This window comes from Prinia subflava, chromosome 2, assembly GCF_021018805.1.
Source record: "Prinia subflava isolate CZ2003 ecotype Zambia chromosome 2, Cam_Psub_1.2, whole genome shotgun sequence".
Classification (NCBI taxonomy): domain Eukaryota; kingdom Metazoa; phylum Chordata; class Aves; order Passeriformes; family Cisticolidae; genus Prinia; species Prinia subflava.
In genome coordinates, this window is record NC_086248.1 from 57238325 (window position 1) to 57254871 (window position 16547).

The 16547-nt window shown below is 43.6% G+C and overlaps 1 protein-coding gene across 1 annotated transcript; it reads right to left on the reverse strand.

The window, feature by feature from the left end:
• Nucleotides 1–170: 170 nt before the first annotated feature.
• Nucleotides 171–8820, reverse strand: ACAT2 (acetyl-CoA acetyltransferase 2). Its single transcript, XM_063390079.1, has 9 exons — nucleotides 8497–8820; nucleotides 8256–8390; nucleotides 7060–7241; nucleotides 6081–6198; nucleotides 5161–5304; nucleotides 3998–4120; nucleotides 3153–3307; nucleotides 991–1101; nucleotides 171–416 (listed from the first exon to the last, which is right to left on the reverse strand). The coding sequence occupies exons 1-9, from the start codon at nucleotides 8543–8545 to the stop codon at nucleotides 249–251; spliced, it is 1185 nt and encodes a 394-aa protein (XP_063246149.1). The 5' UTR covers nucleotides 8546–8820; the 3' UTR covers nucleotides 171–248.
• Nucleotides 8821–16547: the final 7727 nt, after the last annotated feature.

Sequence of the window (16547 nt, forward strand, 5' to 3'; positions counted from 1 at the left end):
GAACAAACTTAGTTTTTGAAAGCAAGCTTGGTCCTTGCAGCGAGCATTTAGGCTCTGGTGTGTGTTAACTAACGTGCCTGCAGTAACCACTGATCTCAGTCACGTCAGTGACTGAGTGTCAAAAAGTTAGGGTGTAAGCTTCTTTACTTTCAGGCAATACAAACAAAATGTGAGCTCCATTATCAGAAGTTTATTAGTAAAATGTTTCAAATCTAGTTTGCACTAGCTGTTCATTCATTGCCTCACATTTATCTCTCAACACACATGGCTATTCCCATTCCTCCTCCTATACAGAGAGCAGCCACACCACGTTTCCCACCAGTTCGTTCCAGTGCATAGAGAAGAGTTACAAGGACCCGACAACCAGAGGCGCCCAGAGGGTGGCCAAGAGCAATAGCTCCACCTTGGACATTGATCTAGAAAAAAAAATACATAGACAGTCAGGAACATTTAACTGGCTTAGCTGACTTTCAGCATAAATGGCTTCACTGGGATCTAGCCCTTGATTATTTGTGGACTTGAAGCCCCTAACACCATTTCATACGAGAAAGTGCATATGAGTGCAACAGCTGGTAATAATCAGTATTTCCTCTGCAAGTGTGCTGTCTTCATTCTGAAGATAAGAGGTGAATTAAGAGAGAGAAGAGGGAAGAATAATACCCATGCTTTTTTCCATCATTGAAAAAATATTGTGGCAAATACATTTGCAGCAGCAATTTCAAATTGTGAATTAAATATACTTGAGCAGTTGCCTAGATTTCCATAAAAATCCACTGCAACAACATTGGAACTTGTTCAGCTGGGAAACTGCTAGCAAAGCCAGCGGCCAGAGCAGTGTGAGGAAATGCCTGCTGGGCCTCCCACCCTATTTGCTTACACCAGAGGGATTGCAAGAGAGCTGTACTCACCCTTACAATCCAGATGCACAGAATGGGACAAGTTTGAATTACAGGAGGCAAACTAATGACAGCCTACAAATAAATTCATTACCTTTTCTAGATCTACTTTCAGTTCTTTCGCTATTGCAAGAGATAGTGCTGCAAAGGCTTCATTAATTTCAAACAGGTCAACTTGTTCCAGAGTCCAGCCGGCTTTGTCAACCTGAGAAAACAGTGCAAATAGGATCTTACTATCTTACAGGTCTTCTTAGCACCAGAGGGAGCTTTTCGTAAGAAGTAAATTGGGTGATTTGAAGCTACCACTTCAAAAAAGTTGAAAGAAAATTTTTTATAGCCAGTGTTGACAGAATTCTTGAAGACTACAGACTTTGGTGTCAGACAAGTCAGTACAATGAGCTGCAATAATGCTGGGTGCTCATAAAAATCTTAACTAATTTCACACACGTAGCGGTGGTGGTGCAATTGTGAGAATCAAACTACCTGGTGCCCTTACTAGAACAAGCACTGGATTCAAAAGCAGGCTTTAACAGATTAAAAGCAATTGTTTTAGGACATAGACTTGACTCCGTTTGGGAGTCTCTACTTAACAGAGACTTACACAGGAAATAGTGAGGTGTCAACCATTAGTGATCAGTGCCACATCTAATTTGGCCAGTCTCTCCTGCCTTTACATTGAAAGCTGCCACTTAAAGCTTTTCACAGATGACTTTTTTGGAAGATGATTTGGCTCATGTTTTCACTTGAGAAACTTGTGATGCAATTGCCTACTCTGGTACAGGCTTAGGCATGCTTCACATATGTACATTTTTATTTCCACTCAATTTGTTTCTAACTAGCAATACTTTATCAGCAGAATCATCAGCAATGATGTTTCACAACCTAGGCCAGCCAGACTGGTGCACCTCTGAGGCTACAGTCAAGGAGGAGAGCCTTTTTCTACTAGATAGACAGTATGAAGTATCCCATTCTTCTGGGAAGGGCTTAAGATACACTGTGTTATAAGTCATTCCCCCTATAAAGTACTCTAAAATTCTGAAGTGATGAACATAATACATGGAGGGTGTGAACATTTGATAACACACATTACAAAGTTTATCACAGAATATTCTGAGTTGGAAGGGACTCATGAGGATCACTGAGTCCAACTCCTAAGTAAATGGCCTATAAAGGGATCGAAACCACGACCTTGGAGTTATTAGGACCACCCTCTACGAAGTAGTGTGCCCTTTTTCATAGTATGTATACAGTTACAGGTACAGCTTGTCTGTCCCACAGTTTAAACTGTAACTATTCTATATGCAGTTACTGCACTCCTCATTAAAAAAAACAGTTTGAGATCTGGTAAGAAAAAGCTTTAGCATTATAGTTCCTATTTTCTTCTCAAAAGCCACAGAGCTTGGGTGAGTTCAAGTCAGACCTCCACATTGCCAGGACATTTCAGAGGTGAACAAAATAAGGCCTTTACACAGTACTAAAAAAAAAAGGAACATTAAAGCAAATCTGTTCTTAGCTCTTTTAATGCTCAATTTCATAACTAAGCTTTGATAAATAATCAGCTGGGGCTGCCATGGGTTATGTCTAACCATACTAGCAAGCAGTATGGTACCAACAGGGCTGCTCACTCTGGCATTGAGAACCTTGTCCTGTAGACAACTGAGCACATCAGTGGGTACAGTAATGCTCTGAGCACGTTAGATGTGGTTTTGGAATGCACCTTCCTGTTTAGTTACACCTGAAAGGAACCCAGCTTTAAGCTCCAAGCTTTTTGCAGGCCACACTGAAACACAAAGGGCACCATCCCATTTGCTAATGCAGATGACACTTGGTGGCCCCTCCCTCAGTGTTGTACTATTGCAAATACAATCAGGCAATGATCTGAAAATTAACCTGGCCAGACATAGCATCAGAACCATATCGCTGAATTAGATTAGTTACAGACATCCTTGAAATTTCATCTTTAGCCCCCTGCGTTACCTGGGTACCCTTCCACAAACCTGACTAGTTTATGCTCTAAAGTCCATTTATACACATATGCATTTGGGTTTTCTTTTTCCAACAAGTAGGTACTAGCCTAGTAGCATTAGGATTCCTAATCTTATATACTACACTATTTTGAGTCTTTTTCACATAGCTTACTTTTTTCCTACTAAGTTTTCTTTAGAACAGGGCAAAACCAAGACATGGCCAGAAAACAAAAAGCAATTGAAAGCAAGAGTTTTAACATAATAGATACATAAGTAAGTAATTACTTACAGCTTTCCTTATTGCTGAAATGGGCCCAACTCCCATAATAGATGGGTCTATACCAGTTTGAGCCCAAGATACAATCCGAGCCAACGGCATAAGACCTCTCCTAGCAGCTTCAGATTTCTTCATTAGAAGAACAGCTGCAGCTCCATCATTTATACCTGTGGGATAACAAACAACTTGTATGTATTTGTTGGACTTTATGGCTTTTACTGTACCACTTTCTCCTGATTGCTTAAAATCCCAATCTAGATTAAAAAAAAAATCACAAATAATTTATTGGGTTTATTTCAGTACTGTTCATATAAGCCAAGTCTGTTCTCTGCCACAAACACTTGAAACTATATTTCTGTAAATGTGACACATTTGTGATGCTATTTGGAAAGCAGCAGGTGGAAGAATCAAAGTACAATCTGGAAAAGAAGTACATCAGATTTGTTAGGCAGGCTTTGGAAGGGGCAGCGTAAGGACACAAGAAGATGTTTAAAAGCTGGTTGTGGCAGTCCTACAGGAGTAACCATTTCAGACGTGAATCGTTAAGTTTTCCATTGTCTAGACCTGCAGTGTCAGAAACCATTAATTTTAAAAGGAGATATTCTTTCCAGCCTATCAAATATTGCTGTTATTGTCCAAACTGTTGTATTGTTTCATAGAAAACAAGGAAACAAAAGACAACTCTGTAAAGAAATCCTCCACCACATCTAAAATGGAGTTCTACCTGCATTGTCAAACACACTGCCATTTCCTGCAAAGCAGTAAACACACAGCAGTCACACCCCTCGCAGAGACCCTGCCTTGAGCCACAAGCAGCTCCTGCTCTTTTCCATTCCATTTAGGCCAGATGGACCAACCTGAAGCATTAGCTGCTGTTACTGTTCCAGTTCCATCTGTCAAGAAACAGGGCTTTAACTTCGCCATTGTTTCCAAGTTGCTCCCATGTCGAGGGTGTTCATCTGTTTTAACTTCTATAGGACCTGCAAAACAGAGCATTATGCTCACAGGAGGGTCTAACCACACAAACACACCCCCAACAGAAAGACAGCAACATGCAGAGTGGGAATAGACACCATATTCCTTTTGATCAACAAGGCATTCTTACACTGGAGACAGCTGCCAACTCAGGGCAGTTTAACAAATGGCTGTAACCCTCCAGCTCCTTCTAGCACAGCAGACAGCTCAGGTTTTCTGAGACAAACACCAACAGCTAAAATACTGTCTAGTTGTGCAAAAGTCAGTATTGTTGTTCCTAACCCAAGAGCTTCTCTTTCAGCAGCAGGCTATATTTCAAATGATATTTCTAGTAATCTTGTTACAAAGAGTAGTCAAGTATCATTCAATGTTAATAATCTAAACTAGTATCATGAAATAGTTTGTACCCGGCTAATGCCAGGACTTTTTCTGCAGGGTCTGTTCAATGGAATTGTTGAAGAACTGATTCTTGACTTCTTTCTGGAAAATTCAATTTTTGCATCTACCTCACAAGGAGCTGGGGGATTCTCCTGCTCTAGAAACAGACCTTTGGCTCAAGCATTGTAATAGGTCTGTTTATATCCCTCACAGATCTAAAGAGAAACATACCCATTATATATAACTTTACTACATAATTAACTAGTACCCCTAATTATTGTCACTCTGTATTTTACTAGGTGGGCAAGGTTTGCCAGATCAATATGACTGTTTTAATTTTGCTGCAGCAGGAGTCTTAAGAAAATTAAAAATACTGATTTTGGTACCATATCCAAGCCTATGTTAAGTGAGCGCTTTGTCTAGGTTGTTATTCTAAATCAAATAAAACACACTAGTAGTATTTGCAGAAAGCTACATTTAGATATTCCACATTTGCATTGCTTCTCTCTTATTTAAAATATAACCACTGAAAGCTGAAAAAGAGAGCAACAGGCTACACACTTACAAAAAGGCTGTGTAAGTGGGAAACCATCCACTGATTACAGGAGACATAGCAGAAAGTAGATTTTTTCCTTAAAATCAGTTCTCATTATCCATTCACACCTACCTTTTTTAGAAGGTACAAGAACAGGAACAATTTCTTTTGTAAAATAGCCAGCTTTCTGTGCTGCCTCTGCCCTGTTTTGTGACTGTACAGCAAGTTGGTCTTGTTCCCCTCTACTGATTTGCCACTTCTTGGCCACATTTTCAGCTGAAACAGGAACGAAATGCAAACCGCCATCAGGAAATGCCAAAATTTTAAGTTGCAGAATTGTAAGCACAAATGTGGTCATTAATGTTTGCTGTGGCAAGCAGCTGAGTTCGTTGAACCATTTTCATTCCGATTTCCTAATTTTGTTTACTCATGATTTTCTACGGTATTTTCACTTTGAGGGTGAAAATTTTTGTTCTGAGGATGGAATCTCCCCGCAGATGATATCAAAGTAAATATAAATGCAAACAAGCTTTTGTAGTTTATTGCTTCTCTGAATTACTATGCTCAGATCTCTCTGCAGCCACTTCCAGGAAAGGGAAGAGTTCTGAAGTCACTCTGTTTCATAAGCAGGGTCTGGCAAAGCAGTTGGCTGACCATCCTACCCAGGGTGCAATAACCTGAAGCTGCAGAACCACGCACATCCACCGGACACTTTATGTAACTCCTCCCCACTGTAAATCTGTGGTCCTGAATGCTCCAGTTACATACAGGGATTATTTTATTTGTATTTTTTCTGAAATTTAATTTCTCAGATGTTGAAGAGATGCAGAGAGATTAGCTCAGACAGAAGAAAAACCCAGAACAGTAGCTTTACAAGGACAAAATGGAAAATGCCTTCAATGCCTTTCAGTATTACATATATCTTTCTTTCTTTTTCATAACTACAGCATAAAGACAGCTTGAAACACATTATTTGTAACTTCAGATTTCTGAAATTTCCTGTCAGTGAATTCTTTGTTAACCACTCCATTTTATGGACTGTCATCACTTACCTGTTATGCCCATATGATACTGATAAAAAGCGTCTGTAAGGCCATCAAGGATTATAGTGTCCTGCAAGGAAGCCTCTCCCATTTTCACCCCAGCTCGCATATGAATGACATGAGGAGCCTGCAAAAGCAAATTTTGAAAGGAGTGAGATGTTTACATCTCTAATACACAATTCAGACAGACCATTGAAGAGACAGACCCCTGCTTGGTGGCTGGAGGTATCCATCCAAAATCCTGGCATTGTCTCCAGCATCCCACTCTGCCTGTCCCTCCAAAGCCTGCCAGCTGGCATGGCATTTGGCCTGTGGACTCCCCTGGTAGCAGATCACCACACTGCAAGTGTTGTTTCCTCTCCACAGACCAAATCTATAATTCCTGGGGCCACACAGATGTGGCTCTCCCATCCTACTAGCCTGCTCCAGGTAGTTCCCAATTGCACTCTGCTGTCAGGGAATGTCAACATCACCCTCAGCACAGGCAGCTGAGCCCTGGCAGAAGAGGCCATCCATTTCTTGGGCATCAGATCACCAGCTCAGACCCGTTCCTGAATTCAGCCTTGGGATGAACACCTCGAAATAAAACTGCTTTGCTTTCTTTCCAAGCTCGAGTTGCTTGGCGAACAGTAACATTTTCAGTTATTGCTTCTCTGGGCTTCTTGAAATACAAAAATCCTGTCTATTGCAACCTGTCATAGGCAAATCATTCACTGCAACAGGGCTAGATGGAAATGAACACGGAATTTTAAATGCAGCGTGTGTTTGCAGGGCACCTTTTCAGTAGCTGCAGTATGAAGAAGTGTTTTCCTTCTTTTAAAAGAAGCATGTTGCTGAAGACAACTGCTGCATGTGTAAATTCACTTGCAAGCACAGCAAATGACCTTTCGATCTGCCTCCAGGTGCCAGCCTGCAACCACAGGGTTTCGACATCGGGCTCGTTGCTCCCAGTACGTCAGCGCAACACGAGTCTAACCCTGTGCTTTACCTTGCTCATGCTTTCCATGCCCCCTGCCACCACGATGCTGGAGTCTCCCGTCAGTATGGACTGAGCAGCCAGGCACACCGCCTTCAAGCCCGACCCGCAGATCATCTGGCAGCTCCAGGCGGGCACAGAGTACGGGATTCCTGCAGCCACGCTGGCCTGCCGGACAGGGTTCTGGCCGGCACCTGCGGGAACAGGCATTTTGATTTTGTCTGTTCTTAAAAACACAAACATCTTCCTTGTCACTGTTCACAACAACAGCCCGATTCCACAAACACTTAGAGCTCGCTCCTACTTTTAGATGGTGGGTACAGAAGTGCCCAGCAAGATGTGTAAGATGAGAATCATTTAAATTGCTACTTGCTGAAGAGTTTCTTTTTGACATCTTTTGTACATCACCAGCAGTTAACTTTCCCTGAAAGTTTATATGGAAACCAAAAGCACAACTATTCACAGATGGACATGAAAGCTTCCAGTCTTTGTTGTGGTCCTGATGGAGATAACGGGAGCACTATATTCAAAGAAAACAGTCTTCATCTGCATCTCCCGAGGCTAAAGCTCTCTGTACACGAATAAAAGGAAAAGGAGAGCACATCATTCAGCAAGCTAAAAACATAGAGGCATCTGAATCATCTTTAAGACAAAAGTATATATTTCTTCCTCTATGTTTAAAATACAAACCTGCTTACTATTCTGCTGATTAAACATTACCCTGGAAAAAGCAGGAGCAGGTCAAGAACAAGGAATTCACAGCCAGTTGCATTTTCATTAAACCAAAATATTTGTCTCCAAACAAGTGGCATCAGAGATCTTGCAAACAAGAGGTCCTGCAGATAAACACAAATGAAGGCCTAGCTCTTAAAATCTCAGAGTTATCATTACTTAGGATGTAAATTTAGAAGCTGAGATGACCAAGGTGAGAAGGATGCTGTAACAAATAAAAGAAACTGACATTCACACTGTTGGCTACTTCAGGGATTAAAAACCCGAACTACCCCCACTGTAACATCCTTCCCAAAAACCGGTCCTTTCGATCACCCAGAGCATACGGAGAAGCAGCCACGATGCCTCTTAAGTCCTTTGTTAAGGAGCCGTGTTCCCAGCAGCAAGGGATACCGTCCTGGAAGGTGAAACCGGAGCCGTTCCAATGGGACAACCCCGAAGCGATGCGGCCGCGGAGGGGGCGCGCCCGGCCGTACCTGCGGGGAGCACCTGCCCCAGGATCACCTCCGACACCTCCTCGGGGGCCAGCCCGGCCCGGCGCAGCACCTCCCGGATGGCGGCGGCACCCAGCTCGTGCGCGGGCAGCGACGACAGCCCGCCATTGAAGGACCCTGCGAGGGGGACACAGAGGAGCGCGCTCAGCACCGGGACACCCGCCCGGCCCCGGCGGGAGCGCCCGCCCCCGGCGCCCCCGGCGCGCCCGCCGCCGCCGCTCACCCACGGCGGTCCTGGCGGCCGACACGAACACCACGGGGTCTGCGCTCATGGCGGCAGCAGCGGCGGTGGGCGCGGAGCGGAGGAAACCCGAACGGAACGGCTGCTGCGGCCGGAGCGAAAGCGGATCGGGCGCCGGTCCCGCCCCTCGTCCGCCGCCGGGCGGGGCGGGAGGACGGAGCCCGAGCAGGGGATTCGCCGCCCGGCACCTGAGGACAGCGCGGGGGCCGGGCGGGCGGTGGCGTGGCCGGCCCGCCCCCTAAGGCGATCCATGGGGCGAGCGTGGCTCTTGCCGGCTCCTTCCCAGCAGCTTCCCCGCCCCTTCCCCGCCGCGGCGGAGGGAGCAGCGGCTCCGCCGGCCGGGCCGGGGCTGCCGGGGCCGGTCACCGCCCCGTGCCCCCGCTCGCACACCCGGTGCCTGCGCAGCGCCGGCTGCCAGCTCCGCCTGGATTATTTATTGACAAAAGAAAGCGTGCGGGTCAAGTGCTCTCTTGTCATACAGTGGCTTTAAGGACAGTTTGTTTATTTCATGATGGCATTTCTTAGGATCTGCGTGAGCAGGAAGACAGGAAGAAAGAATAATAATTTGAATAAAACTGTACAAAACTGCCTATCACTGGTTTGATCTGCTCCGCATCCGCAACTGATGCCCAGAGATTACCAACACCCAACCCGGCCTTTTAATTTTTTTTTTTTTTTTATTAATTTGAGCACAAGCCTGACATATATATGTGCATATATATATATTAGTAGTATTAGTACTGGCAGTCCTCTGCCGCTGGCCCAAAAGCTGTTCCTGTCTGATCTGACTAAAGAGCGAGCAGGAGGCTGCTGCCCGGCTACTCGCATGGGAAGCGGTGCTGCAAGGGGAAGGGCGGGGTAGCCCGGCAGGGCGCGGCGCTGGCCGCGGGAGCTCCCGGCAGCCGGGGAGCTGCAGGGGACGGGGCGGCCGCAGCAGTGACCGCCACCCACGGCAGGGCGGGCAGGCAGGAATGCTTCCCTGCGGGGAAATGTGGCTGGGCAGCCTAGAGGTGCCAGGTGGGAAGCAACAATATTAAGATATCTGGAGGAAGAAGGGACAGAATAAAGGGAGGAACCAAGAAAGTAAGTCAAAGCAACTAACAACAGTCAAAACCAAAAAAATTACACGGGGCAAAATAACTGGTCTATTGATCTTCAGTCCTTACTCCTTCCTTTCTCATTCACGGATACCTGGCCTAAGGTATCTGTGAATGAGGATAAAGCAGCCAAAGCACTGCATTGAATTTGCATCTGAATGCCACGAAAATGGATAGAAAATGTGCTGTAGCTCCTGCCTTAGCTACAGTCTGGAGACTTCTTTTTTATCCAAGTACGAAAACTCCGTAGGTTTTCATAGAACAGAAGTATAAATTAAGTCCTAAAAAGCACACAGCATGTGATGACAAACACCGACAAACATAAATGTGAAAAACATATGCAGCGAATGCACCAGCACACCTGTGGTCACATCCTGCAGGCTGACTAATCTGAATTTGGCAGTATTAAATCTGCATCCACAAAATGCACCTGAACTTTCTGTGTGGGCACAATGAGCAACAGGAGCACTACGATACCTGAGCTGGATTCTTCTGACTCCTATCAGCCTCCATTCTTACTTTACCATGTAAAAAGCTACAGCACTACTAGATAGGGAGAAAATCCTACTTCAGCTATGGAAAGCAAGAGTGGCCTAGATTTCACCAATAACTCTGTTAAATCACGTGGCAGGACTCCAACACTCAAAATCCATTCCTCCTTTTAGATATTTTGGTCTTTGTGAAGGATAATGTGGATGCTGACAGCCTCGTCAAAGGGGAATTTTCAAGTATCAGACAGGTATAAGGCCTGTGAGAAAGAAAGTCAAATAGCTTTCCCAAATACTAGTCTGGGAAGCTGTGAGAAAAACTCATGAAGGAATTCCAAACAATTTCTAATCTTTGCACCTGGTGTTTTTGCGTTTGCCGTTCACTTGCAAAATGTTTGCGAAGCGGTGTTGTTTCTAATAAACCAATAATGGTGAGGGGTGTTAGTCTGAGGACCAATCATGTCTAGTTCTCTCAGAGCAGTCTATAAAAGATGCACGCTCTAATAAATGGGGCTTTTGCCTTCTGAGAAGACCTTGGAGTCTTGTGTCATTATTAAGCCATCTCTAATACAATAGCGACAGTATAAGGCCAAAGCAGAAAACCATGTGTCCTAGCACTTCTTCAGTTACTTTGGGGTTTCCAGCTTTCAGCAAGAGAAGAATCCCCTCAGATATCTTCAGGAAAGGAAATCTCTGGAAAATCCCACAGGCAGCCAAATGCTTAGGTGAACTGATGTACCAGTCTCCTAAGGAGATGCATTAAAGGATGCATTAATTGGCAACGTGCATGCACCACTGCTTTTCTTTCATGATGCTGTGCACTCAGAGCAGCTGATAACACTGACAATACAGTAAGAGGGGAAAAACTTGTTTTGTGTCTTTTCAAGAGGCTATCAGTAGCAAGTAGTAGAACTAACATACAAGGAAAACTCAGGAATGTATGATTTTAAGCAATACAGTAATTGTTTTAGAAAAACATTGCAGAGTTCCTGAGCAACCCTGTATGACTGAATGTAGTCCCTGCACATTTTCAAAATTAGTAGAGAGTGAGCAACACAGACATATCAGGGCAGCACCAAGTAACCTTGTTTATCAACTGTACCATATACCAATATGTCATTCTTAATGTAACATTTGACTGATTACAGCTTAAGGCCACTGATGGAAATACAAAGTCAATAATGAGAGATGAGCTCAGATTAAATGTCAGCAGGTGCTCAAAGTCCACAACTGACACTACACCTGAAGTAAGCCTTATGAACAGGATTCTCTTGAATTCAAAACTTTACAAATATCACCACAAATACTAACATAAAGTGAGGCTTCAAACCCTTCCTTCCCCACAGTTCACTAGCAGACAGAAAAAGTTCAAATATGGAGCAGCCTTAGGGACTTCAGGCCAGTTCACCCCAGTGAGCTGACCTGCTGCACCTTTGCTCTGAGCCCCAACCAGCAGAAGAGTTTTACAGCTCAGCATTAGTGACAAACCAGGCTGTGAGGCTGGGACATCCAAAAACAACGGAGATGAATTTTATCTTGGTACATCTATCAGGATTGCAGTATTCTATTTAACTCTGCTTGGATGGTGTCCAAAGTTGAGATACGAATGGACAAATGGACAAAAAAAAAATAATGTAGCAATCGCAGAAATGCAAATAATTATGAAACATGCATGGTACAGATCAAAGTTAAGTCATCTAAATGCAGAAGAAAACACTACTGAATGGGCGTAGGCAGCTGTGCTTTTAAATTCAGTGTAGTTAATGAGCAGCATAATACGCAAACTATTGCCCTATGCTGGTACATTTTGCCATTTCTTGGAAATCTAAACTCTGGGAAATGAAGTCATGAATTCAGAACAGAAATCTTACTTGCTTTCAGTTGCACAAAGTTTATTTACTACTTTGTTATGAACACAGTCAAATGGAAATGTGCCTTCCATGACATGCTCAAGGCACAAAGATTTTTGCATTTTCATTTGCTAATGGTGGCTCAGTTTTATTAGAAATAGACAAAAAGTTAGCAGATTTCAGTGCTCATTGATTTACTCTCCTGCTAAATGACTTTTTTTAAATGTGACCTTTTAAAAGATCAATATTGTTACCAAAATGTGAAGCCCTTGTGGTTTTTTTTTCTTAAATCTGACACCTGGTCAATAAATATTTGCAAAAACAGGTTTGTTGGGAATGTGATTTTAATAACAATTAAGCTGTACCTCTTAAAGGAAAAAAACTCACTCAAACAAAATCCAATTACTTTAAATTCATAAATCTTAATATGAGACAATTTTAATTTTTAAAAATAGATTTCATAACTTTCCTGTAACAGCACATTCTCTAGTCTCTAAAGTCTTATACATGAATATTGGTATTAATATCTGCTTAGGGCACTCAGGTTTCCTGGATGCCCTTAGTATCTTAAGGCCTTTTTTCATGTATAGAGAGCCAATTCATTCTTTTTCCAAGTTTTCTTAGCAGTGGACTGACATTCAGTTGTCTATGAGTAGGTTCAGCACATAAGACATGTTTTAAAAACAGACACCTCACTGGGACACACTGTTGTCCCAGTGAGGTAAAGAGATACATTTGCTAAAATTTCTCAATCTCCCACCTGATTGATGGGGTCCTTGGAAATCAAGGCAATAAAATGTCCTTGGCTGTGTTAAGAGCAGTCTGTGTTCTCCTTGAATCCATCTTTATAAGGGAATGTTCATAACCTAACTGGTGTTTAAAACTCTTGCACTATTAAAATTATCTTGGCCTTTCTATGGTTTAAAAAAAAGTATAGTAAACACCTGGGCTTATATCCTTAGCAACAATATGCACACCTGTACTCCAAATGTAAGCTTGCTGTATTTAGCAAGCATCCCCAAAAATGAATTTAGCTGGAGTCACCTTTTGGTTGTAATTGTATCTGGATGGATTATCAGTCAGGGGATGTCTTCAGGACAGGCTCTGGAGTTCACTCACTATATCATCTATCTCTATCTCTATCTCTATCATCTCTATTGCTATATCTATATCTATGTAAAAATGATAAAAATTACTATTACAAAGTAATTATTGCAAGAGCTTTCTAAAGAAGTTTAGTTACTTTTTGCTATACAGATGTAAGAAAAATAGGTGATAATTCTACTAAGACTCATAAAGCATGTTAGCAGGGGATATAAAGACAGCATTAAGCCTGCAGCCTAGTATTCAGGAAGCTTCTCTAAAAAAGAGAATTCTCTGATGTCAAATTTGAGCTTTCTGCAGCCCAGATCTTTACCTGAAGGACCTCTCTGTATCACTTTTGTCTCAGTGCAATCCTTAGATTTTATCTTTCTCTCACACCTGGAGGCTGCAGCAGCCTTTTCCAGTGCCTGAGAGCTCATTCTCTGCTACAGCTGTGCCACGGGTTTGCCTTGCTCCATCTCCTGTCCTTGCAAGTCAAGGTCCTTTAAAACGCCAGGAGTATGTCCAAACTTTTTTTTTTTTTTAACTTTTGAAAAAGGCTTTGTGTCATTTTCCCCCTAATTCCTCACTTTCCTGAGCCGCAGACTAATTTTTTTACAAGGGTTTTACACTAGGAAGCATTTTTCCTCAGAGCCTGCCTACCCCAGGGGCAAATAGTAGCCCTTGAAGCTAGGAAACATTGTGGTATTTGTGTTGGTCCAGTGGGCCTCCATGAGAAACCAAGGGGTGGAACAGAAACCCAGAATGAGCTGGTAAAACCAAGGAGGAGCCATCCAGTTAATGGATAATTAAGTTAATGAGTAACACACCATCATTCAAGGAACCTAAAACCCGGTGAGCTGTCCTGCCCACACATTCACAATCTGGTTCCTATTCCATTTTATCACTATAGGTGAACCAATATAGGAATTTGGCTTTTGTGTTGGTGCTTGGACAGATCATGGTGTTGCCCTCTCATCCAAAGAACAATGCTGCTGCTGTGGGGGTTATGATACCACCTATTATTTGAAAAGCTAATTTACTACAGTTACCACACTGTAAACACAACCCAAGGCAGGTGTCAACACGTTTCTCCAGCAGCACTAAAAAGTCCCAGGTTAGTTTTCAGTGCGTAAAGTGATGTGCAAACAGAATAAAAGAGTATTTCAGTTCAATGTCCTCTTCCCAAACGCATCAGAGGACTGGTCACCAAATGGTTGCCCTTATTTCCCTAAACTAAAATTACAGGTGTAGCCTGACAATATACTTACTAACGTGAAAGTACAGAAGGAAGGCAGCTCAGAATATTAAACTCTGCAGGCTGATTCCACTTATCTCTACATGTCCCTGGCTGCCTCTCACTCAGCTAGCATATTTCCCACAAATGTAATCTACATTTGTAAAGGTGTATTTAAAATAACTAGGTGCTGACAAGGGGTAAAAAATGCAGGAATACTTTCTACATGCTCATGAATCCAAACAATTGTGGAAGGTTTACCATCCCACGCCTTAGAGTCTATCTGAGCTAGAACTTGATCTGTACTACTAAGATGACACAAAGGAGGCTTGGTTTCTGAACATAACAAAAAGTAGTCAAACTCTAGACAAAGCACTGGGAGATCTTGAGTTTAAATCACTACTGATACACAGAAAATGTCAGGTATATCTAGTTGGTGGTTGGTGTTTGTTGCTGTTTGCCACGCTGAAAAGACCACACAGACACGGAAGCTAAGAGAAAGACAGAGCAAGGACGGAAAAGCCCTCATTTGTTTATTTCATCCTGTTATATACTTTTAGAAAGGTGACCATGGATTGGAGGGTGGAATTCCCACCCTTCACCCACATTGGCCAAAAGGACTGCCATTCAACCCTCTCCTCTCCTGCAGAAGACTGCAAAAACAATGGCAGTATTTACAAAAACAATCTCCTGTTTACTTGAAGAGAGCGTGAGAAGTAAGAACTTCTACTTTAATATGAACGCTCAGAAAACTAAAAAAAAACCTCATAGAAACAGGGTGGGGTTTTTGGGTGGTGGGTGGTTGTTTGTTTGGTTTTGTTTTTCTGTCAACCTGTCTAGTTGTGGGGGCTTTTTTGTGTTTTGGTGTTTTGGGGTTTTTTTTCTTCCTTTTTTTAAAAAATTGTTTTGTGTCCTTATTCTTGTATCCTTTTACCTTTAGGCCTAAATCCGCACTGCTATGAGAGTTTTGTGCTTATTCTATTTCCCACAGTACACAGAATAGAAGCAGCCCTGAGTGTATGTCTGCATCTATCTTGTGTAGAAAAAGTTTCAATTTCTTCTCCTGCTTGGTTTATATGCATTTTTAGTATTGTAATGTTTACATTTGCACACGAGGAAATCAAGTCAATTTGCTACATTAATGTTCTTATTAAGTCCTACTCTAATATTTCAGTGCCATCTCTCATGCTACGATATCCTGGGATGGCTTCATCTCTTAACTGGTATCTTGAATGCTTAAATATCTGCAAGAAAAGCAGGAGCAGGTAACTGTACAGTAATCACAGCCTCTCTCTTTTCACTTTTAAATGAGGTAAGATTTCAAAGGCATTTATTCAGGTCCATTCTCCTTGTGGTCACCCTACCATCCTACCTCGGGGAGCTATGTCAAATCACTAGTGGCACGGTTTTTAAATGTTTTAAGTTCTCACTGAAAATTCTGTGTATTCACATCTACACATACACGTGGATGTGGGACCATGTGCTTCGGGTTTTATTCTGTAGTAGTTACATTCTTTCTGCTACCGGTTAAGAGTCAGGAGAGATTTCTGGAGCACCTTCTGCACTGACACAGTGCGTGACAATTTCATCTGTGCAACCCAGGTGACAGACTAACTTAGCCTGCAGCAGCTTTACGACTTTGCTAGCAAAAGTATTTACCCAATAGCACACCTTACGAAATCACGGATAGTAAAAAGGATAAACTTTATTTTAAAGCACCAGCTCAGTGCTAGACGGCAATGAACGGCAAACTTTACTGGCTTTTATTCCCAAACGCGGAAACTGATGTTTAACTTCTCTGGAAGCAGCTGGAACTTAAGTCCACTATCTTTCATTAGTCGCCGAGGACACTGGCTCGCACCGACGCCGCCGAGCGGCGGCCGGCGGACAAACAGCTGCGGCAGTCACTCCGAGAAGCCCGGCACCCATCTTGCACTTCATTTACTGCTGCGCGCACTTTTCCTTCCCAGAGATCCCGTCTCCTCCGCCAGCCTTCCGGGAAGGCGCCAAGCGCTTTTCCCAGGAGGCGCCGGCTCCCGCTCCCCTCAGCCGGTTTGGCGGGAGAGGGGGCCGCTCGCCCCATCCCAGCGGACAGCGGCGCCCCCCGCCGGCAGGAGGCCGCGCGGCACCCCACGGATACGGGCGCTGCGCGGCCCGTTCGGCCGACGGGCTTTAAATCGGCGCGCTAATAACCCGTGGGAGCCGCCGCTTCCCGGCCGCGGTGAGCGCCGATCCCCGGCGGCCCCGCAAGCAGCCCGAGGTGTCCGCGCCGCGGCCC

Bases quoted from the DNA above. Each gene is read 5' to 3' on its own strand.
- ACAT2 (XM_063390079.1), bottom strand. From the start codon at position 8,545: ATGAGCGCAGACCCCGTGGTGTTCGTGTCGGCCGCCAGGACCGCCGTG. The intron at 5,305-6,080 runs GTAAGTGATGAC...TTCCTGTTTCAG, and splicing joins GTATCATATGGGCATAACAG to CTGAAAATGTGGCCAAGAAG. The intron at 417-990 runs GTAATGAATTTA...TTTTTTTTCTAG, and splicing joins TGAAAGTAGATCTAGAAAAG to ATCAATGTCCAAGGTGGAGC.